The sequence below is a fragment of the Panthera onca genome, chromosome B4 (assembly GCF_046562875.1).
Source record: "Panthera onca isolate mPanOnc1 chromosome B4, mPanOnc1 haplotype 2, whole genome shotgun sequence".
In the NCBI taxonomy this organism is placed as follows: domain Eukaryota; kingdom Metazoa; phylum Chordata; class Mammalia; order Carnivora; family Felidae; genus Panthera; species Panthera onca.
The window spans coordinates 83,217,956-83,241,706 of NC_138345.1; the positions used below are offsets into that span (position 1 = coordinate 83,217,956).

General features: G+C 39.8%; 1 protein-coding gene and 1 long non-coding RNA gene across 39 annotated transcripts in view; one reads left to right on the plus strand and one right to left on the minus strand.

Moving 5' to 3' along the window:
• The window catches only part of R3HDM2 (R3H domain containing 2), a 161,490-nt gene that overhangs the window by 29,272 nt on the left and 108,467 nt on the right, over positions 1-23,751 (minus strand). For 27 of the 38 annotated variants that reach the window (XM_060657175.3, XM_060657199.3, XM_060657205.3 and 24 more), the window contains 10 exons: positions 14,927-15,126; positions 12,373-12,396; positions 10,517-10,558; positions 7,852-7,938; positions 7,205-7,331; positions 6,267-6,345; positions 5,553-5,612; positions 4,849-4,989; positions 4,331-4,439; positions 1,479-1,574 (listed from right to left, as the gene is read on the minus strand). In XM_060657175.3, coding sequence (XP_060513158.1) covers positions 1,479-1,574; positions 4,331-4,439; positions 4,849-4,989; positions 5,553-5,612; positions 6,267-6,345; positions 7,205-7,331; positions 7,852-7,938; positions 10,517-10,558; positions 12,373-12,396; positions 14,927-15,126 — 965 coding nt within the window. The remainder of the gene's footprint in view (positions 1-1,478; positions 1,575-4,330; positions 4,440-4,848; positions 4,990-5,552; positions 5,613-6,266; positions 6,346-7,204; positions 7,332-7,851; positions 7,939-10,516; positions 10,559-12,372; positions 12,397-14,926; positions 15,127-23,751) is intronic. The other 11 variants (XM_060657178.3, XM_060657182.3, XM_060657176.3 and 8 more) reach the window with 3 other exon arrangements.
• Positions 270-10,489, plus strand: LOC144616901 (uncharacterized). The gene is made up of 4 exons (XR_013556746.1): positions 270-356; positions 2,618-2,698; positions 3,341-3,475; positions 10,313-10,489. It is a non-coding gene; the product is annotated as an uncharacterized LOC144616901 (long non-coding RNA).

Below are 23,751 nucleotides of genomic sequence, written 5' to 3' on the forward strand. Positions count from 1 at the left end.
AGCTCTGATCTAAGATTACTTAACCTTCTATGCCTCAGTCCCTCATTCATAATGAGGAAAATAACATAACCTACCTCAAAGACCTAGTGTGGATTAAATACATTTATGCAGAGTGTTAAGAACAGTGTCTCAAAGATAGTAAGCACTATATAAATGTTTGTTATTATCATCCACCAACCTGCTCTGTCCACAACTTAGGGTCATCGTCGGCCACAGCCATGTACAAGTGACCTCTCTCCTCTCATTCCACCCAACTGGTTTGCAGGTAAAGGCAGAGGACCCTCTTTGGACTATGGTTGGATAATCTGGAGGACAGATTTTTTTCCGACTCAGAATGGAAGTCTATATAACAGAAGGTAAGATGATTCCTTCTCCTTGGTCAGGAGGTTTGTTGTGAATCTGTCCCTACTGAGGATCCTTGGAACACTTGGGTCTCCTGAGACAATGGAACACGTTCATAGAGGAGTTCAGTTTTCTTGAAGTCAGAGACAATGTTTTTCTGAGCTAGGTGATGATGGAGAGATAAATGTATTTTTTGTCTTGCTGACGGAGGGGAGAGTGGGGAAATGAGAGGAGAGTAGTGTTCATCGAAGTATATTGATTAGAATTGGCCATCTTTTGACTACAAAGGTAGGCTGGCTCTTCCTCCTTTGTTTGCTAATTTGACTGTAAGACAGTGCTGCTATCTTGAGCCTACATTTTCTGGAGATCTGTTCCTCTCTTGCTTATCTACAGCCTTTCCTGAATTTCTGCTATACTTCTCTTCAGTCTTGTAGGCAAAGGCCACCAAATACAGGGGTACCGGGTGTATTTAATATGGCCCACACTTCTTAAGAATAAAGTTGCCTAAAGTGATCGTGTTGCCTTCTGGCCCACAGAGTCCATACTATTCTAAGAAGCAAGGTAGGAAATAGAGGAAGAAAGAGACTTCCTGTTCAGATAGAGACAGGAGGGCATAGTAAGTGGTACCCTCTGTGCATGTGGAATGTGGAGCTCAGAGAATGGATGCCAGATCTGTGCTCTAACAACCACCAACATATCCTAAAAATGAGGCTGGCCAAACAAGATGGATGTATACAGGCTGTGTGGATACTAAGTTTTCCACTTAGAAGCAAAGATGCCTAAAATGGATAGTGGGAGTGAAAGAGGGGAAGTGGGAGAAGGGATGGACAGGCAAGAGTCAGGGCCCTTCCATAAGGCCTGCCAAAACCATTTCTATTTTCAGTCTAATCATATCTACCAAATTCAGCCATTCCATTTGTTCTCTTGGTATGCCATACTGCAAAGCGTATGAAAAATAATACAAATAAAAATCTGCAGTTTCCCAGTAAGCCACATTTGAGAACCAAACTGGAGCTGGCTGATGTTGGTTAAAAAAAGACAACAACAAAACATTTACGGAGGGTTCATTCCAATCACAGTTCCAAAGATTAAGAGCTAAAAGCTATGGGCTGACAACTCTCAGAAGCTACACTTACCTCTCGGGCAAATATTCTCTCTCGGACCCTTTGATATTCCTCCTCTCTCTCTTCTATTGACTTGCTCCTCCTTCCATCCTGCAATGGAACTCTGATCTAGATCGATGAGCAGAATTAAGCTAGTTAAGTTCTCCTCGTACTGCAAGCTCACTGCACACCAGCAAGGAAGAGAAACCGGGAGAGTTTATAGTTGCCATCAAAAAAATGGAAAAAAAAAAAAGAAATAAAATTTCCAGTGTTGGACAGGTTTCACTGGGTACATCTGACCATGCAGTTTGGGAGATCAGGTTTTCTGGATGATTGGAACCTCTTCGTCTCCCCACCCCCACCCAGAGTGTCAAGAACAACAACTATTTATAAGGATTGGGTTGCTTCCTTTTAGTAATCAGGTACTAAGGATCAAGAGAATAGCCCAGGGAATAAACAATATTGCTTTGGAGGGAAAGAAAGGGATAGTAGGAAGCTAGCGAGGGAGAAGAAACAGGTATTTAGCAGAGTCGAATGTAGAGAAGAGTTTTACAGAACTAGCACCTGATGTTATCCCTTCTTTACTCACTAATGCCATGGCCTGAAGATCCAAGTCACACACAGCTCAGCAAAGAGGGCCTTGGGAATGAAATCCAAGTGAAGCTAACCTCAAAGCTTAAGCAGTTTTTCTCCTCTTAACTATAGCCACTGGAGGGAGGGAAAGAGACAGAAATTACAGAAATAGAGAAGAAAGAGAACAGAGCAACATAAAGAGGAGAAGAGAGAGAAAAGGAGAACAGAACAGAAAGAAGGATGGACAGGGAAAGGAAGAGACAAATAAGGTACGGTGGAAAGGAGAGAGAGAGAGAGAGAGAGAGAGAGTGATAGAAAGGGAAAAGAAGGAAATGGAGGTTAGAGAACTTTAAATTCTCTGAAACATGTAGAGAAGGTGATGAGGGATGACTGGGCAGATCACCACCTCTGGCTAGCCCACCACCCAACTCTCCATCATCGTTTTCCTCTCTTGGCCTGTTGAGTTGTGAGCACTGTCCTGGGTAGGGTGTCATACACAGTGTCCTTTTCCATACTGCTCTTGAAGGCAAGATGCTCTGGGGGAGACAACCCGTCCAATGAATGTCATCAGTTATAAAAGATTCTGACCTTTAATCCAGAGGCTCTGAAAGCTTCAGATGATGCAACCAAGGAGGCTGCTGCTCTACGCTGATCTTCCTGATCTTCACCCATCTCCACGGGTAGGTATAACTTCAGGAGTATCAACTTTTCACTAGATTTAACTCTCACTAGCATTAAGAACCTAAATTCTACTCAATGTCTTTTTACAAATCCCATTTCAAGAAGACACAGGACCTCAAGTACCCCTAGCACTGGTGAACCAGTGACAGAGCAGAAAAAGTATAATGGGTTTTGAGGTCAGGCAGAATTTCAGCTCTGTCACTTCTGAAAAATGTTATTTCAGGCAAGTAACTTAACATCTCTTAGCCTCGGTTTTCTTATATTTAAAGTGGAGCTAATAACCCCCATGTATACTGGGTTGTGGAGAGGATTAAAAGAGATAATGCACAGAATGTGTTTAGAACAGAATCTAGGTCAGGGAAACACTCAAAAGAAATAACAATTAATGTATTTATTATTAATATCACGGACCGAAAATGCATAGAGCCTACCCTACTATGGATCAAGCCTGATGCTGAGAGATGAAAAGTTCGTAATATGGACAGATTCTACTCCGCCCCAATGTGCCTCTAGGCCTGAATAATTCCTGATCCACAGAAAAAGGGTTTTGGGAAAATGGAGAGAAGGGCATCAGGATGGAAAGGCTCTTTCTGATTTTTAAAATTTTGTCTTTTTTTAAATATTTCATTGTTTTCAATCAGACCCAGCGTGTTTGTCCACAAAAGATAATGGCGTTTTTCTCAAAAGGACTCCCTCAAATACTCAAGTAGCAAGCAGGAAAAGTCCTGGTCTCGAGACCATACGATATCCCAAGAAAATTAATTTTGACTCTAGAGGTAAGATATTATTATAGTTATCATCAATTAGCAAGACTCATATTGGCTCTACCCAACCATGCTCTTCAAATCTTAATCCTGGTTCTCCACCTAACCTCCTCTGGAGGTCAAACAGAGGCTGGCTGGATCTAAATGCTGTATATGGCTGGGAAAACTATCCCCAAACAAAAACTTACTATCTGAAGAGTAGGCTAGAAGTCAGGGCAACAGCCAGGCCCATGAGTGAAGCAATAGGGCAGACTGTTCACGTTTTATTCCCACGGGAATAGATTAAAAAGGGGATACTGCCTGAGATTCCCAGCATCAAATGTCAAATCAACTCACTCACCTTGGTGGAAGGAGTTGGGAAAATAAGGAGTTTGCAGAAAGGGATCAGAAACATCTTATAAGTGGGTAAATTACATCACAACTTTGCCAGTCCAAGGCTAGCCCTGAGCTAGGATAAGACAGAAGTGGGATAAAATAACTTTTAATGGTTCCCAAAGAAATTCCTAACTATTAAAGAAAAAAAAGAATGAAGCCGTCAGCTGAATCAAGGCTGAAGCAGGGAGGAACCTTGCTTTGTCCCCAAATGACCTAGAGTTAGAAGTCAGTGGCAGAACCAGGGAGTTCCAGGCCAAATGAGGAAACCCAGCAAAACTCAGCACCATGTCTCTCTGGGGCTAAGAGGGCGGCATTCAGCTCAACAAATGTAGTCAGTCCTCAAAATTAAGCCACAGCCAACTGAGTAGAACTCAATACATTTCTCCATACTAAGATATTTCGAGTTTTCTTTATCCCACAAAAATTCTTCTCCCCTCCCAGTTTCTCTTACTGCAATCTCTCTGTATGGCCCCACCCCTTTCCATTCTTCACCTGGTTATCATCTCGGTCCATACTGGCATCATCTCTCTTGAGAATGAATCTCTGTTGAAATTCTGTATTCTTCTCATCCTTTATATGTTCTGAGAATCTCTGTTCAGGGCTGGTTTGGGAGAGAAATGTAGAAAGAAGGAAGGAAAAAGACCCTTTTGTTAGGAAGCAGACCTTCTAGTATAGCACTCTTAAAAATTCCACAACTCTCCCTCAGGGGATTTCTGGAGTCACACATCCACAAAGCCACAGTGAAATCCTCAAGGTCTATTCTTTGTAAGCTGTCTTCCTCCAAAGTTATACCTGTCCTATCAATAAAGGTGAAGAGAGGCCAGGGGCCAGCCTTCACAAAACACAAGTGCCTCCTAGAATCTATCTCTAACTCCTCACAAAGAGTAGGAATTGATAATATAACCCTCCACATTGTCCCCTCCCCAGAAAGAGACATCTTGATCCTACACCTTCCTCTTCCACGCTAGAGGCTATCCCAGGAAAGTCTTCCAATCTCTTTCCTCCCTTACATTCTTGTGTTACTGGTTTTGTTGATGATGACAGCTTTTCCAGTTTGATCAACATTGTGGTCCATCCCAAAATAGGCAGCTACCCGGTGTAATAGCATCCGGTGATATGAGGTCATCTGAGGGAACTTCTTGAACTGGTTACTGAAGGGAAACCAGGGGGCGGGGAAGTGAAATAAGGAAAAACAACAGCAATAATAAACAATTGTAATTTTTCTTACAAGTGTCTAAAGTGGAGAATTTCTTAAGAGGAACAGACTTATTATAAGGAAGATAGATCCTCACTCAATGGGAACCAAAAAGGTTCTCTCAGCTTCTTTATCTATAGCATTTTGTAGATCACTCTGATCCACTACCCTCATTAAGACTATTCCTAGGTTTCCCCTTCCTGTATGGTATTCTACAAAGAAAAAAGGGAGAATTTGAAGAATAATTAAATATGGGACAAGGGCTAGCTACTGAAAAGATATCAATTCTTTTCAACTCAAGTCTATGCAATAACTTAAAAACCTTGCTTGGTTTTCACAATATACTTTTTAATTCATTCTGATTACTTCTCCCCAATTTCTTTTGGTTCCCAGTGAGTAATTACTTCAAAATTCAGACTTCAAGGGAAATATGAAAGGGGGATATCCTAAAGTTGTACCTAAATTTCTTTTCAGTGCCCCCTCCCACCTTTAAATGTGTATTTCGTTCAAGTAACTTACTTGTTGTCATTAATAAATTCCAGAATCTCCTGTTCTAATTTTAGCAGCATCATTCTGTCCCTGTTTAGAAAAGATTAAAACAAAACAAAACAAAACAAAACAAAAAGCAGCCCTCCCACAGACATTGAAAGCATTGAAACCTGCACACTACAGAAGCTGAAGGGAGGAATAGATCCAACCCCCAATAGCAGACCAATAACGTAGACAGACCTCACGGGCCTGTCTTATATTACTTTAAAAAAGAAAAACAATCAAGTAGAGAAACAATCATTTTGCAGATCCTCCTAATCATGTACTTTGTTTTCCTTATCAGAAACCTAATTCTGCTGGCAGCTATGTTCCTTTAAACACATACTTTACGCTTATAAAATCGAATCAGTAGTCTACATTCTATCTGGTTATAGATGTATATTTAGTTTTTATACATATCAATTTTTTTTCCTGTACTTTTAAATCATACTCCCAAGCCTTTAGATTTCTTTGCCTCTGCATTCTCCTTCCACAGAATTTGTCTCAACTCTTCTGAAAGCAGACACCTCAACACGAGGGTACTATGAATCCCTCGCAGAATATAAAACTATACTGGAGGGAAATGGTGGGGGAGGGGGGTGGGAATCCTAGATTCGAGTAATGGAAAAATTTTGAGAAGCTGCTTGACCTCTTAGGTATTCTGCTGGGCCCTGCTATCCCCCTTCCATCAAATAATGTTTTTACCTTGGGTTCTTTTTCAGTGTATTTACAAGAAATTCATGTAGGTCTATTCCAGTGGAGTCTGTATATTCTTGGCTGGAGTCTAGAACCACCACAACAAAAGAAATTTAAAATCAATGAAACCACCTCACATGAAATCTAATCATAAGCAGAAGCCCACAATTCAATGAGGGTTTTAGCTTAAAAACCAGAATGATGCTTGATTTACCAGCTCCTGCCCCCAACTCCCCATGACAATGATGGAAGGTAGAATCTGGGTCACAGTGTTGCATCAGTATTACACTGAAAAGCTACCTGACTGTAATTAAAATTTGCTGAATGTTTTAACCAAAACAAAGCAAATTTTATTCTAGTTAAAGAAAATAAATTCCAGGTAAGAGCAGCTGGGGCTGAATTTTCCAGAATCTCAGCAAACAGCTTCAAATGTTATTTATTATTTATTTATTTATTTATAAAAATTTAATCCCAAGATTGCCTTTTCCTCTCAACTATAACTTCTGTGGAGCAGGTATTTTTGCTACCAGCCCAAGAGTTTAAAACCACAGACAGCTTAATAATTAGATACAAACCTGATTTAAAAAAAAAAAAAAAAATCACTCTAAGCATCCCCAAATCAAAATATAAACGGTATCTGGAGGATCTGCTACTAGTGATGAATCATGTCACTACTTATTCCACAGCAGAAATAGAATCAGAATTAACTACGATGACTTCTTATAGACAGTGCCAACATTAACAGAGTAGCTCTCTATAGCATGTTAGCCCCTAAGGCAGGGTTGGCTAAATCAGCAAAGAAAGTAACCTACCTAGTTAGGCACCTCCCCAAGTCAGCAAGACACTAGGAACTGTTGGACCAGTAAGGTCAGCAGGTTCCAAGATGGAAGGAAAAGACACTACAGAGCCAGACCATAGGACACAAGAGAGGTGGGGAAAGTCCTCACCTCTAGAAAGCATCTTCCTTGGGACCTTTTCTTTGTTTTTCTCCTTGTCTTCCTTTTCAGAGACATCCTTTGTGGATTTTTCTTCCTCTTTGTCAGAGGGGCAGCTGATGTGCAACTGAATTATATCCTTAGACAAGAGAAAAGAGGAATATTATCAAAGGAGGAAAAGAATTTCAATTCTCCCACAGGATTTTACTCTCCCTTGAAATGTCATAGAAGGGAAATCTTCAGTTACAGAAGATAGTATTTTGTTGATTAAATTGTCTTAGCTTTTGTTCTACCAAAAGGGTGAAAAGCCAAGCCTTTTCTGCCAACGATCACAGCCACTATATGGAGAGCTCAAGTTACACTGGCTGTTCTTGGCATAGAAACTGGACAGATACGGTTCTGATCGCCAGAGGGAAAAAGTGTGGGTGGGAAAACAAGATTCAACCCTGGGATCTCATCTGCATCATCTCAGGTGGTCCAGGTGTGAATACCTATGCTTCATGTTCTCACCCATGCACCCTGCTTTACCACAACCACCTGTTTTGAAGCCCCTTCTACCCTGGTTTCCAGGCCTAATGCTGATGCTGTGGTTGTTACACTACAGTTTACCAAACAATGGCCAAACTCAAAAGTTACACTTACTCTTATAAAGGACATACCTGGGTTTCCAGTGGCCCATCAGCAAAAGGGACAGAGGACTCCTCACACACTGCCAGGCTGCGCACCAACTTCAGCTTGGAATTAGACTGAAACGAACAAACAAACAAACAAACAAATATATATATATTACTCACTTGGTGGACATTCAGAAAGCTTTTCACTGAACGAAGGGTATCCTCTTTGGCTCTGTTAGTTGCTGCTTCCATTAAGTAGATAGAGGTTTTTTTGTTTTTCCCTTCAAACAGGCCTTACTCGCCAGTTCCTGATTTACTTCAAAGATAATTCCCCTGCTTACATTAGTAGACATATAAAAACAAAATGGCTACCTTGAAAAGATGACAGGAAAACCACTTCACTTAGCTTTCTCTACCTCCTTTCTCTACCAATTTCAGATTCAGAGGTTTACTGAAAATACACAGTAGCAGAGCTTAGTAGATACTGGATTTAAGAGCCAGAAGTCCTAGCTTCAACTCCTGCTTTTGTGCTCATGAGCTATGAGAGACCCTGAGCAAACTACTTGACCTCTCTGGATCTCTGTTTTTCCCTCAATGAAATGGGGATAAAAATACTTAAAGGATGGCTTGTGAGAATTAAATGACATAAACTATGTTAACACAGTGCCTAGAACAGAGTGATGATAAATGCTAAATGACTCTAAATCTGAGGTGGCAAGGGTATGGAAAGAAGTGTCTGAAAAGAGTAAAGAGAAAGAAATGTTTATAACATTTGGGATTTAACATGGTAAGAAGCTAATGCACTTGGTTTACTTTCGCCGGCTAAAGAATACTTTGCAAATCATTGCTCTCCCAAGGATCCCCAAAGCCAAAAATTATAGAATTGACTCACTGGAAATCTACCTATAAACATTTACTAAGAGTTCTTATAATAAAATCAAGGTTTACAGTAAATATAATAGCACAAAACATGGCATGTGTGTTCTGGGTTGTGCAGTATAGTGCAAAGAACTCGCAAGTCTGAAGAACTGACTTCAAGCCAAGTTCTGCCACTTACTAATGAATATCTTGTCAAATTCACTCAGTCTCTATAAACCCAAGTTACCTAATCTGTAAAATGGACATAACAACTGTCTTACTTATCTCAAAAAGCTTGGGTGGAAATTAAGTAGAAGTGAACACCTTCTGTTGTAAAGTTTAACATCAAGCCCATCACTGTGGATTTAGGCCATGGCAGGCAAAACACAGACTCAATTTATCCTATGTGTGGTGTTCAAATCCAAGCCACATACTGTCTGAGCCACTCCCAAATTCTGCCATTGCTTTTTTGGGGGGAAAGGGGGTGGGGTAGACACCCTTAATTATTACTCTGGTGACAATTCTTCTCACTGCAAGAAAGGGTTTTTTGTTTTTTGTTTTTTTTTATTTTTTTATTTTAGAGAGAGAGAGAGAGAGAGCATGTGTCAGTGGGGGAGAGGGGGAATAGGAAGAGAGAAAATCTTAAGCAGGCTTCACACTCAGCATGGAGCCCAATGCAGGGCTTGATCCCATGATCCTGGGATCATGACCTGAGTTGAAATCAAGAGTTGGACACTCAAGTCACTGAGCTACTCAGGTGCCCCAAGAAAGGTTTAATATTTTATTGTTCCCTCAACTAAAATTAAAAAGCCATCACACACTAACACATATAGTCCTCCCTGATAACGCTGCTCAAAATAGTCTGTGATGTGCTAATTTTATCAAAAAATGATTAAAAACAAAATCCTCCTCCCTGGCCCAACCTAAAAAGTACCCCCCCTCCGCCCCGCCAAAGGCTGTATTTTTAGGATGTCCAAAACTGTTGAGTCATTTCTACTAATGGTGCAGGATTTATCCTGAAGGGTAAATGGGAAAAAAATGTTGGAGGGAAAAATAGCACTCATAGTACTCCTAGAGAAACCAGAGGTGAGGAGAGAAACTGGCTTTCCAGCAGAACCAGTACCCATGTGCTCAGGCTTTGTGACAGACTACAGCTGGGCATCAGAAATAGACTGTGGCTGAACTAAAGGTAATGGAGAAAAATAAAGCCAGACCCTCCATAGGAAATGTGTGCATGTGTGTGTGCACATTCACAATTAGAGGATAAAGTGCAGGCAGAAAAACTTTGCCTATATATAATCCAAATAAAGTAGATATTAATGATAAGTCCATTGTGAAATGTATTACTAATAACAGTAGAAAAGAAGCTACAGTAGTCCCCTCTTATCGTCTGGGATACTCTCCCAAGACCCCCAGTGGAGGCGTAAAACTATGGATAGTACTGAACCCTACATATATTATGTTTTTTTCCCTATACATACATACCTAAGATAATGTTTAATTTATAAATTAGGCACAGTAACAGATGAACAATAACAATAAAATAGAACAATTATACTGTAATAAAACTTATATAACTGTGGTCTCTCCCCCCCCCCCCCAACATCCTACTGTACTGTACTCATTCTTTTTCTTGGGATGATGTGAGATGATAAAATGCCTACATGATGAGATGGAGTGAGGTGCATGCTACAGGCATTGTGACGTATCAGTAGGCTACCAATGAACTTCTGATGATATATCAAAAGGAGGATCATCTACTCCTGGACTATGGTTGAAGTGTGGTAAGTAAAACCATGGAAAGTGAAACCTCAGATAAGGGGGGACTACTATGTAGAGAAAGGGCTCTCACCTTGGCTCTTTTCCTGGCATGACCATGGCTGGATGTCCGCCTCTGTTACAAGGGGATTATAAAATATTAAAGGTGTAGAAAATCAGCACTTAGGTTAAAAACAATACAAGTTTACAAAGAAAAAGCATTACAATAGCTAAACTATGATGAGAACCACTTGGTGTAGTTGTCCCCCCATCCCCCTCTGCTACAGCCCTAGTAACTGTGACACGGAAGGGACCACGGGCCACCTATAGACACATCACCACTTACCATGAAGAAAATGAATAGGAAGACACTTACTGGTTAGCCTTCACAGGTTAATAAAAATTACTTTTGGATAAACCACAGAATTCTCTCTTAATTAGGAGGCTTCTGGAAATGTCACTACCATAGCACTGACAGAGTGCTTTTTCCCAAGCATGATCACAGGAGCCTAGTTAACCCATAATGAACAGGCAATATGGTCCTTAATCATCACTTATTGTAACATCTTTATAGGAAAACACATTCAGAGTTCCAACTTGAGATACTCAAAGGACCTGTCCCTATGGCTGCTGATATGGAATGAAGACACTTCTTGCCAAATGTCTCCCTCACTGAGGATGAGAATCCTCCCAGTTCTAAGCACCTGGTTGTGGCTCTTATAGCCTGTCTGGGACAGGATAAAACTAAGGGAGCATGGAAGATATGGACAAGACTTCCAGAGCAAAGGGAGGGTAAAAAGAGTGGGTAAGGAGCAGAATAGAAGCTGAAGAAGATGAAGAATGAGGGCCTGTGGTAGGATGAGGGAAGAAACAACGAATTAATTGATGGGGTCTCTGAACAGCTGCAAAGTCAAAATGGGGGCTTTTGGGAAGAGATGAGGTAGGGTTATGTATGGGATGAAGTACCTAGGGCTTCTCAGATGTTCAGAATGGAACTCACTGCCACTGAAGTATGGAGAGAACTGAGGTTAGGTGGCGAAGGGAAAACAAGACAAAGGCAGAGTACCAGTAGGGTTCTGGGTAGGTGAGGATTTCTTTCCTTTTTCCTCTTCACTAGTTACCAAACAACACTGCCACAATGCAAAATGGAAAATCAGGAAGGCAGATGGAAAAAGTAAGAAATGATGGTGAGTCTGGTCAATGTAAGAGATGTCACAGTAAGGGAAGAGCCATAGTCCAGGAATGTGTCAACTGTTTTTTCAAAAAGGTAGTAACATACACAGAGCACAAACATTCAAGAGGTATAATGGGGGTATATATAATAAGTCTCCTTTCATATCTGTCCCCCAGCCACCTGGTTCTCTCCTAATGACTCAAGTAGTACTGACTTTCTTGTCATCTTTCCATATATCTTTTATGAATATGTAGAAGCTTATTGTACATGTGCACACACAGGCTTTCTTTTTTTTTTTTTTAAACCAAATAGATGTATATTGTACACACTGCTCTGAACCTTGCCTTTAAACTTTTTTTTCACAGATGTTATTCTATAGAAGATCTACTGCTTTGCTTAATGTCTAATATGGTATTTCACTCTGTGGCTATCTCATAACTTATTTTACCAGTCCCTTAAATCATGCCATTTAGGATATTTCTGATCTTTCGTTTGTATAAACAATGCTTTAATGACCACATCATTAAGCACATCTACAAATATAGTATATCTGTAGTCCAATTAAAAAAATTTTTTTTAATTAAAAATTTTATAAAGTATTGCCAAATTGCCCTTCAAAGAGATTATTCCAATTTATAACCTTACAAGCAATGTATGAATCTGCTTACTTCCCAGAATGGATAGTTTTCATTTCATTGTCAAACACGTACTTAAAGTCTAATATGTACCAGGCACCATGCTAACTACTGGAGGATACAGAGATAAAAAACACAAACCTTGTCCAAAAGGGACTCATAATCCTGTTGGAGAAGACAGACAAATAGACAATTACAATACAGTACAAATGCATTCCAGAAATAGTTATGCAGTGCTATAGGAGCACATGGTGCAAGTGTCTAACCCAGACCTAGTAATTCACAAACACATACATTCACAGATATTGAGTGCCTGCCAAGAACTGTGTGGGCCTTAGAGATACAATGGTGAGCCCAAACTAACCTAATCCTGGGCTTCACTGAGCTTATAGTTCTGTGAAGGAGACAGAGATAGGCATTACTCAAAGAATTATATACAGTGTAGACCTGCAATGGGTGATTAAGGTTGTCAGGGAAGGCTTCCTGGAGAAAGACACATCTCAACTGAGTTTTGACGGATAAACAGGTATTAGACAGATGCTGGCATGGGAGGTTCAGGCGTTGGAGGAGGCCAAGAAAAGAATACCACATAAGGCATTCTAGGCAAAGAAAGCATGCTTTCTCCAAACTTTTCAGCTCTTACTTATAACAGGGACCAATGAATCAGATAACGCTGAAGCACGGAATGCCAGAGGCGGATGGCTGGCAGGCAAGGGACTAGGTCACAATATGCCATGCTGACAAATCTGGGTCTTGGCCTAGGACAATGAGACACACAGAACGTTTGAAAAAAATGAACATAATCAGATCTCTATTTCATGGCCATCTGTATAAAGCAGTATGGTAGATGAATCCAAAAGGATCATAAATTTAAAGGCAGAAAGCCCAGCTAGAAGGTCATACTCAGCTGGTTGGCTGAAGACAGGTGTTATGTCAGGGTTAATTTGCCCATTCAAAATTCAGTCTCAGAACCTGCCTTTTATAGCACTGTTTGCATATGAAAGACGTTCTGAGTTCCAATTGCTGATTCTAATAATACATCTCACACAGTGCAAGTAATGAAAGTCCTCTTTCTGCAAACTTTCTAACTCCAACTTCATAAGAAGCACTCCCTTGACAGCATCAGTAAGACTCCTGGGGAGACTTCCAGGGTATGAGTCGGGGGGAGGGGCAGGGAAAGGTAGGAGAAAGAGCAGAATTTTTAGTGCTCTTGAAAGGGCACATGATCTGTTGGGAAATGGCGGAGGGGAGAGGGCTTCTGAAGGGTGGGACAAGACTCAAGACTTCTAGAAGGATCAGGAGCTCCAGTAGATGGCAGCAGCAGCTCCACCTGCTCCAGTGGCAGCAACAAGTCAGAGGGGAGGCGAGTTCCCTTCCAACCTCCGACACGATCTATTTGTATATCCAGGTGAAAACATTCTTGAACTGAGTGTCTATAAGTGTGTAACACCTGTACACGTCCCTTCTTTTCTGCCTATCTTCAAGGAGTACACACAACAGGAGTTCAGAACACCTCTTCAAGTGGTCTCCTTAGAATAACTTGGATCCAGAAGTTCATTTAATTACTATCTTCCATGTAATATGACAGCACATAATTAAACATTCATCACTTATCTGTCCTGAGGATTTAAAATTCATTATTGGTATCAGTGGAGGCTGAAAGTATAGCTGGAACGGTGGCAGACTGTCTCTACAAACTCTGGGAGGATGGGCAGGGAATGACAACTCAGATGCAAAAGATAATGGAAAGAAAAGCAGCCAGGACAGAGATCTGGCAAGCTGTTAAGTGGAAAGACAGTAGAAGAACAGGCAGCAGGAGAACAAAATATTTCAGAGAGCTGTCTGATTTTAATTCATCCCTTTATGTTGTTGCTGTTTTAATCTCTTAAGAAGAAAAAGCCTAGATGAATTGGGTTGTCAAAAGAAATTATGTTTCAAGTTTCTAGTGGTTGCCACTGCTTTTTAAACTAACTTCTTACTGTCTATCTCCTAAGCATACAATAAAGACCAGTCTAACCCCTGGGCATGAAGCAAAGGATTTATATAATCTGGATCTAGGTAACACAGGAAACTAGCAGTGACCACAGAAAAGAGAGGACTGGAACAGGTAAACTAGAGGCTCAGAGTCTTAGCTGTCTGGGTATCAAATAGGAGCCCTGGAGGAAGCTCGGCTGGCCATCTACTGCCATCATATCTGCACTGTACTACGAATCTGGAGGGAAAACAACATGGCAACCAAAGAGTGAAATTCTTCTCACTCACTTAGCAAGTGGCAAGTTCAGAGATTATTTCTGACCCAGAAAATGCTGACTGCTTTAACACAACCAGGATATGAATTTAACACTGTGTGTAAAGCCAGGCAGCTGTAATTTTAAGAATTTATTGTATGAGCCATATTATGACTTGTTAAATATGTGTTTGTATACAGCTTATTTTTTGATAGTTCAAAAATATCAAAAGGTAGCAAGAACCAGCGTAACTCAGGTCCAAATGGATTAGGAAATTACTCTGTCTTCTTTAGACTTCACTGTGGACATTTTATGATAAAAAAGGAAGGAGACAGTTCTTGAAAGCTGGAAAATAGGTTTTTAGGAAGAATCAAGTGACTGGCTTCTTACAGACTGCCAATACCACTTATGCTGACCTTTCTATTCTGGTATAATGAGTGTGCATATGATGTACTTCTAATTCTTACCTGTGTCTCCTGACGCAAACTAGTATCTTCACTCTCTTTCTCAGTTTCTTCCTTACTTGGAGTCTTAGATACAAACTTGTTTTTGTTTACAGATTCTTCCACCAGTTTTTTTTCTGATTCTTTCATTATTTCCAGGGTCTCTTGAGTAGTGTTACTGTTAGACATCTTCTTCGATATAATACAGTAGCCTCTATGGACTCCTAAAGAAACATCAGACGCATTAAACAGGAAGTGTTTATCCATACACACAAGACTTGTATTTCACATACTAGTCTGCAGCAGTCACCCTGTAACCCAGAAAAGGGTCTCTGAATAACTGCTGCCCCTGGATTAATTTCTTCTTTTAAAAAAAAGCTTTATTGAGGTAGGGGTGCCTGGCTGGCTGTTGGTGGAATGTGCAACTCTTGATCTTGGGGTTGTGAGTTCGAACCCCACACTGGGTGTAGAGATTACTTAAAAATAAAGTCTTAAAAAAATAATAAAAGCTTTATTGAGGTAAAACTGGCATATGGTAAACTGCATATATTTAAAACGTACAATTTAATTATGAAACATGCACACACCTGGGAAATCATCATTACAACCAATGTAGTGAGCACATTCATCACCCCAAAAGTCTCTGGCTCTTTTGTAAGCCCTTCCTCCCCTCTCCATCACCCACAGCCTACCACTGATCTGCTGTTACTACAGATTAGCCTTCATTTGTTAGAATTTTACATCACACATTACCTGGATTATTTTACCCAGCATAATAACCTTGAGATTCACCAGGAGCCAATTCTGAAGCAATGTAGTATGAGCCCTCTTAGCATTTTATTTGCCCCCCTTGTTTCCTACAGAAATCTGCTCACATTTTCAGCTTGAGCACATGATAGAGTTAACTCACTAGACTCTCTCCAAAAAGAAGAAAAACACCATAAAGCTCTATTCACCACCAGAGAGGACTACTCTCCTTTCCCAAGGGAGAACTTCCACAGTTACCACAAACCACAACAATGTTACCAACTTCAAGTGTCTCCCCCACCAAAAAGCAGCAAAATCAGGAGATGGTTTATAAATTCTTAAATTCTTTCCTTTAGCTTAAGCAAACTGAAGGAGTGGCGAGCTTTGTGGTCAGCTGTCCTTTATAAAAACTGGGTCTCTCCTTAAAGGAAGAGAAAATCTTTGCTTTGTTATTCACTATTTGTTCAGTCATTCTACAGTCTCCCAATGATACAGAGCATCCATACTGCAGGGGCAGCCAGCTCTTCATTACTGTTGACACCTGGGAAGTCCTGTAATGAAGTCAACACAGTAATCCACGCACACACTCAAACACAAGTTTGCTGAGGTTGCTCCTTACATAGATTACAGACTTCAATTCTGAATGCTTCTTTCCTTTCTTTAAAAAGAGAAGACTAGAGGGGCACCTGGGTGGCTCAGTCGGTTAAGTGTCCGACTTCAGACTGGGTCATGATCTCACGGTTTGTGAGTTTGAGCCCCACATCGGGCTCTGCGCTGGCAGTGTGGAGCCTACTTGGGATTCTCACTCTCTCCTCTTTCTCTGACCTTCCTCCACTTGTGCTTTCCCTCTCTCAAAATAAATAAACTTAAAAAAAAAAAAAAGATAAGACTAGAAACTCTCCCAGACTTCATATCTGTTCCATGTGGCCTTAGAAACAGAGCCAAACAAATAGCAATGATTCAAGAAAACTGTCACACCAGGCATTTTTTCCTCTTTCAAATCAGTTTAAACGATAAGACCCTGAAGGCTCTTAAGGAGCACAGGTAATCTCATCCTGGCATAAGTTAAACAGTCTGCAAGATTATTGCTTTGTTCACCTTGTGGTGACTCTTGGGCAGCTGCCTAGAGACTTAGTTTGCACAGGGCTAAATGAAGGCCCTTTAAAAGGCCAGAGAGTCATTCATACAATCACAGTCATACAGTTGAATTTAATATGACAAATACTGGAAGAAAGAAACTACACAATAAAATGGCCAATATTCTATTTTTTAATTAACTGGATCTACTACCTAGAGGATTCTATAAACAGACTTCTACGAACCCACGAAGCTTTATGGATCATTGGCTGTACATGGAGACTGCATATACACATATTTATTTTTTCTCCCATGGGTAAATCAGGCATCCATTGTCTCCAGTTTGAAGTGCAATAAAACCCAGCACATGCCTTTTCCATATCTCTTAGGTGGGAAATATCAATAGAGATCAGAATTGGAAGAGTTCTTAAATATGACTTCATACAATTTCCCCCCACCTCCCCATATCAGACCTCCTTTCTGTACCTTCCTGAGAGGAGCCTACAAGCCACTCCGAGAAAACTCCTGGCACAGTATCATCTCACTATTTCTTAAGCAGTCTTAACTCTTTTACTCTATAGTTTTTCCCTATAATAAGCTATAAACGGTTTCAATCTTGATGCTAAATCTGCTGCGGAGTCCCACAAAATTAAGTTTACTTCTTGTATCATGTAATTGACCTTGAATATTTTTCTTTTTCAGGCTTAAGTGGCCTCAAACAGAGTTCTCTGTCAGAAAGAGAATGTGACAGTTGGGGAGTGGGGAAATTGGATGAGGCTGGTCAAAAGACAGCAGCTTCCATTTAGAAGACAAAACGTACTGGGGATGCAAAGTACAACATGATGACCATAGTTAATGCTGCTGTAAAGTATATTTGAAAGTTGTTAAGACAGTAGATCCTGAAAGTTCTCATCACAAGGAAAACAATTTTTTTGTAGCTACATAAGGAGAGAAATGTTAAGTAAACATTATGGTAATCATTTCATGGTATATATGTATGTCATTATGTTGTACACCTTAAACTTACACAAAACTATATGCTCTTTGTATCTCAATTTAAAAAGGGGGACAGTGAAACAGAAAAATATAAAGTGACCGGGTGTTTCTTTTTCTAGGTCTCAATTACCAAATAGGTGTATTTCTTGAAATCAGAATGATAACTTTGCAGCTCCTCTTCACACAGAAGTTGGAAAAGGCTCAACTATCTGGATACCTAGACCAACTTCAGTGTCCAAACACTGTTTTCAGCCAAAGCACTATGGGAAATATCAACCAAACAAAAAAAAGGTCTTTCATAATAGTCACCCATGGAATATGGTCATATATTCCAACTGCAGGGTTTTAAAAATTTTTTATTTATTTTTTTAAGCAGGCTCTATGCCCAATGTGGGGCTTGAACTCAACCCGAGATCAAGAGTTGCATGCTCTACTGACTGAGCCAGGCAGGTGCTCCCCAACTGCAGTTTTAAGGAGCTACATGGTTTTCTTCATTCATTGGGAAACAGAAAAACTTGAGGTTTAGATTCTTAAAAACACCCATAAGACAGTGATTAATGATCCATCCACTTTTAAGAATTTTGACAGGCATTTCCACTGAGACTACCAGCATTTAATGAGCTATAAAAGATAAAGTAATTCTTACTCCAAGGAAAATGCAAATAGCAGAGGAAGAGGTATCCTAGCACACCACTCAAATCTCCCCTTTCTTCCACACTTAACAGTCTAGCCCAGATTTTCTTTTGGTGTTTGCCTTTCTCTGAGGACACATGATCAAGGAAGGTGACCCTATCCCTGAGCCCGAGAAGGTGGGCTAGATCAATTGTGGCAATTGTTTCCTTTTTGTGACTGGTTTGAGAAGGGACAAGTGACTCAATCATCACCAGTGAAATATGAGAGGACTTTGCCAGGTGAGTGGCTTCAAAGAAAGGTCATTCAAAAAAAAAAAAAAAAAAAAAAAGAAAGAAAGAAAGGCCATTCACTCTATTTAAAAGAAGAAAAAAAAAGCCACTAGAAAAGAATGGTTATCTTCTACTGAAGACAGTCTTGTGTGCAGATGATGCAGGACTGCAATATTCTATAAACTCAGAGGATGATAGAGCAGATAGAATAAGCCTGGATCCTTGATGCTGAGATAGAATTAGTCAACCTGGATGGTACCTCCCAACATGTGAGGTCATAAGTCTTATTATCATTTAAGCTCTTTTGAGTTGAGTTTACTGTTCCTTCTAGTCAAAAGCATCCTGACATAGTCAGAAATGGTATGTGAAGAGACTGTCTGAACCAGACAGAAGAGCCCAGCTTTAGAAGTAGAAATAATTGGGGGCGCCTGGGTGGCGCAGTCGGTTAAGCGTCCGACTTCAGCCAGGTCACGATCTCGCGGTCCGTGAGTTCGAGCCCCGCGTCAGGCTCTGGGCTGATGGCTCGGAGCCTGGAGCCTGTTTCCGATTCTGTGTCTCCCTCTCTCTCTGCCCCTCCCCCGTTCATGCTCTGTCTCTCTCTGTCCCAAAAATAAATAAAAAACGTTGAAAAAAAAAAAATTTAAAAAAAAAAAAAAAAAAAGAAGTAGAAATAATTGACAGAAAGATGATAATAATCAGCTAAAATTTTTGGAGTGCTTACACTGTGTCACTATCCTAAAGTGTTTTATGTATCCTGTTTAATCTTACAACAATCTTATGAGATACATATTTTATTATCACTATTTTATAGATAAGTAAACTGAGGTACAGAGAAGTTAAGTAATGTAAGGTTATTGAACAGGTAAATGGCAGAACAGGGCTCAAAGCCAGAAAATTTGGCTTTAGTTGCTTTCTTAACCTTTATCCAATACTTCCACTAAGGGGACAGATGTTCAAAAACTAGGCAGAATGGAAAGTCCACCAGAGATACAAAGGAGTCATGGAATCTCATAACTGGAAGGGGACTCGGAAGCGTTCTCATTTACCTCCATCCTTCTACATCCATAGTCCTTCTCAGTCAGGTTCCTGAATCATCAAATCTGAAAAATGGTCGTCCTGTTTGTATACTTTTAGTGAAGGGAAAGTCTTCTCCAGAAACAAACCTTTTTTTGGGGGAAATTATAAAGAGGCAAAACTCATCTTCCTATTCTTTCTGCCACTGGCCACAGTTTAGTTCTCTGTGTAAGTCATAAAGAACAAGCTTAATCCTGCTACCACGTGAGCCCCATACGGGAGACAACTTTATCTTCTTTTTCTAAATATTCCCAGCCTCTCACTCTCTCTCTTTTTTTTTAGGCATTATTATTTTTTAAATTTAAATCCATGTTAGTTAATGTATAGTGTCGTACTGGTTTCAGCAGTAGAACCCAGTGACTTATCATTTACATATAACACCCAGTGCTCATCCCATCAAGTGTCCTCTTTAATGCCCATGACTCATTTAGCCCTTTAGTCCTTCCTTCCACCCAACAACCCTCCAGCAACCCTCAGTTTGTTCTTTGTATTTAAGAGTCTCTTATTGTTTGCCTCCCTCTCTTTTTATTTTTCCTTCCCTTCCCCTAAGTTCACCTGCTTATCTGTTTTATTTCTTAAATTCCACATATGAGTGAAATCATGTATTTGTCTTTCTCTAACTTATTTCACTTAGCCTAATATACTCTGGTTCCATTCCCGTTGTTCCAAATGGCTAGATTTCATTCTTTTTGATTGCAAGTAATATTCTGTTGTGTATATATACCACAACTTCTCTGTCCATTCATCAGTCAATGGCCATGTGGGCTCTTTCCATACTTTGGCTACTGTCGACAGTACTGCTATAAACCTTGGGATGGATGTGCCTCTTCGAATCAGCATTTTTGTATCCTTTGGATAAATACTTAGTAGTGCAACTGCTGGGTCGTAGGACAGTTTATTTTTAACTTTTGGAGGAACCTCCATGCTGTTTTCCAGAGTGGCTGCACCAGTTTGCATTCTCAACAGTGCAAAAAGTTTCCCCTTTCTACGCATCCTTGCCACCATTCTGACAGGTGTGAGGTAGTATCTCATTGTGGTTTTGATTTTTATTTCCCTGATGATGAGTAATGTCGAGCACCTTTTCATGTATCTGTAGCCATCTGGATGTCTTCTTGGGAGGGCTAGGAAGACACTTCTTGGAAAAGTGTCTATAAAATATAGAGGGGACACTCAGAGACAGAAGGGCTTTTTCTCCCTTAATCCATGGCCTAGTAGAAAGAATGTTAAGCAAGAAGATAATAGCTAGAGGCTAAACATTCCGACTTACCCTGTGGCAAAATTCCTGTAAACTTTCCTGTCCTTTACCAATTTGTATATCAAGAGTAAATTACTCCCAACTGATACTCCTAGTTTTTAAATTGTTTAAAATCTGGGGGCTCAGGAGAATAGATAAATTGTTGTATGTTCATGGAATACTGTTAAGTCAGGTCTTCAAATCACATGGTCTTAAGTTTCCTCACCATTTTGCGTCTAGGATAGAAGAAACTATCCTCAAGTTAACAAAGGCTAGTTATAAGAGATAGTGTTATTACTCGTTGAAAAATACACTTATTACTCGTTGAAAAATACACGGAGTTCAAAATTGTATTGCTTGAGCTGAGGCTCTCTTTTGTTCTCCAAAATAACCTTTAACTATGGCCATTTCTAGTCCTGCAATCCTATGTAGAAGTCTCTCCTTTCTCTTGGGGCAACAAATTCTCCAACGCAAAAAGCAAAAGCTGCAGCTGAGGGACAAGAAAAAGACAATTTATTAACTAAAAAAAAAAAAAAAAAAAAAAAAAAAAGTCTTAAGGAGCAAGAATAAAGCTAGTAAGAAAAGGGTTAAAAGCAGAGAAGTAATTTCCACTCTTCATGGGTTACTCAATAGAGAGAATGAAGGGCTTGGGACGGTCAGAAAAAGAAAGGAACTATTTCATATGTAACTTGACTAGAACAAAGCAAAGACATTAATGTCCCAGGAGAGCCAAGATATGTGCTTTCCTACAACCTATTTGTGCACATTGTACATTTCATCCAGGCAAACAGCACAACTTTAAGACAGAATGTCTCCTGAGGACACTCAGTGGCTCAAAGCTGTGGAGAGGGGACTGTCAGAAGTGGGGGGCAAGGAGAGGGTGAGGAAATAGGATCATACAGGGGAGGATGATTAGGAGCCAAAATCTGACAATTTTTTCAGGGAGAATACTGCATATTCCCCATAAATTTTTTGACTGCCAAGGTAAGTACCTTCCAGAGCACAGTGAAATTGTATATCCTTCCATCAACTCATAAACAACTTTCTAGGCACGAGGCCAAAAAGAATTTATTATATAGGGGACACTCAGAGACAGAAGGGCATTTTCTCCCTTTTAATCCATGGTCAAGAAGAAAGAATGTAAGCAAGAAGGTAAGAGGTAGAGGCTAAAAATTCTGACTTACCCTGTGGCAAAATTCCTGTAAACTTTCCTGTCCTTTACCAATTTGTGTATCAAGAGTAAATTATTCCCAATTGATATGCATATTTTTTAAATTGTTTAAAATCTAGGGGCTCAGGAGAATAGATAAACAAATTGTATGTTCATTGAATACTGTGCCACAATAAAAAAGAATGAACTTTTGGTGCTTGCCTTTCTCTGAGGACACATGATTAGGGAAGGTGACCGTAGCTACCCCTGAGCCCTAGGAGATGGACCTTAATTAGGTACACCAACTATGGTAACTGTTTCCTTTTTGTGACTGGTTTGGGAAGAAAGTGACTCAATCATTACCAGTGAGACTAGGGAACTTTGCTGGGCATATTACTGAAATACACAAAAACATGCATGGATCTCAAAATTATTATGGTAAGTAAAATAAAGCAGAACTCAGTTCAAAAAAATACGTAGGTCCATTTATAAGAAGTTCAAGGACAGGCAAAACTAAACTATAATGATTTAAATCAGAAAGTGCTTGCTTAAGCACTATCAACAATAGTCAAAGTATGGAAAGAGCCCAAATGTCCATCGATGAATGAATGGATAAAGAAAATGTGGTATATGTATATACAATGGAGTATTACTCGGCAATCAAAAAGAATGAAATCTTGCCATTTGCAACTTAAGTGGATGGAACTGGAGGGTATTATGCTTAGTGAAATTAGTCAGAAAAAGACAAAGATCATATGAATTCACTCATATGAAGACTTTAAGAGACAAAACAGGTGAACATAAGGGAAGGGAAACAAAAATAATATAAAAACAGGGAGGGGGACAAAACAAGAGAGACTCATAAAAATGGAGAACAAACTGAGGGTTGCTGGAGGGGTTGTGGGAGGGGGGATGGGCTAAATGGGTAAAGGGCATTAAGGAATCTACCCCTGAAATCATTGCTTCACTATATACTAATTTGGATGTAAGTTTTAAAAAATAAAAAATAAAGTTAAATTATAAAAAAAAAAGAAAGAAAGGGCTTGCTTAGGGTTTGGGGGTAAAATACTGGGATAAGGGACCCTTCAAGAATGATAAAAATATGCTATCATGTTTGGGGTTAGGGTTACATGGGTGTATGCAACTGTCAGGCCTTATTAACTGAATGCTAAAGATTTGTGCATTTTATTATATGTTACTTAAACACATATACACACGCTCTTAGGAGTCAAGACAATGGGGACAAAACATCTATACAGTTAAAATGGCAGGGTGAAAACAAAACCAAACAAGTCTATGTACTCATGCATGGCAAGCTTAATTTTTGACTGGAGTTGGGAGAAAAGGAAAACAACGCTAATGTATACTGAGCACAATTATGAATCTGGTGCTTTATGCACTTCAACTCATATTCACCAAAGTAGGTAAGCAACTCTGCAAGGTCACACCACTACTAAGTGACAGACACACCAGACCAGAACTCTGGTACTGTCTGATTCCAAGGTCTATATTCTTTCTATGACTTTGATTTATTGTTTCTATACATTATTTTATTTAATCCAAACAAAATTCCTTATCAGGACATTTTTCAGATGAAGAAACTAAAGCTGAGAGGAATTAAATAACTTTCCCAAGTTAACACAAGAGGGCCAAGGGCAGGATTCCAACC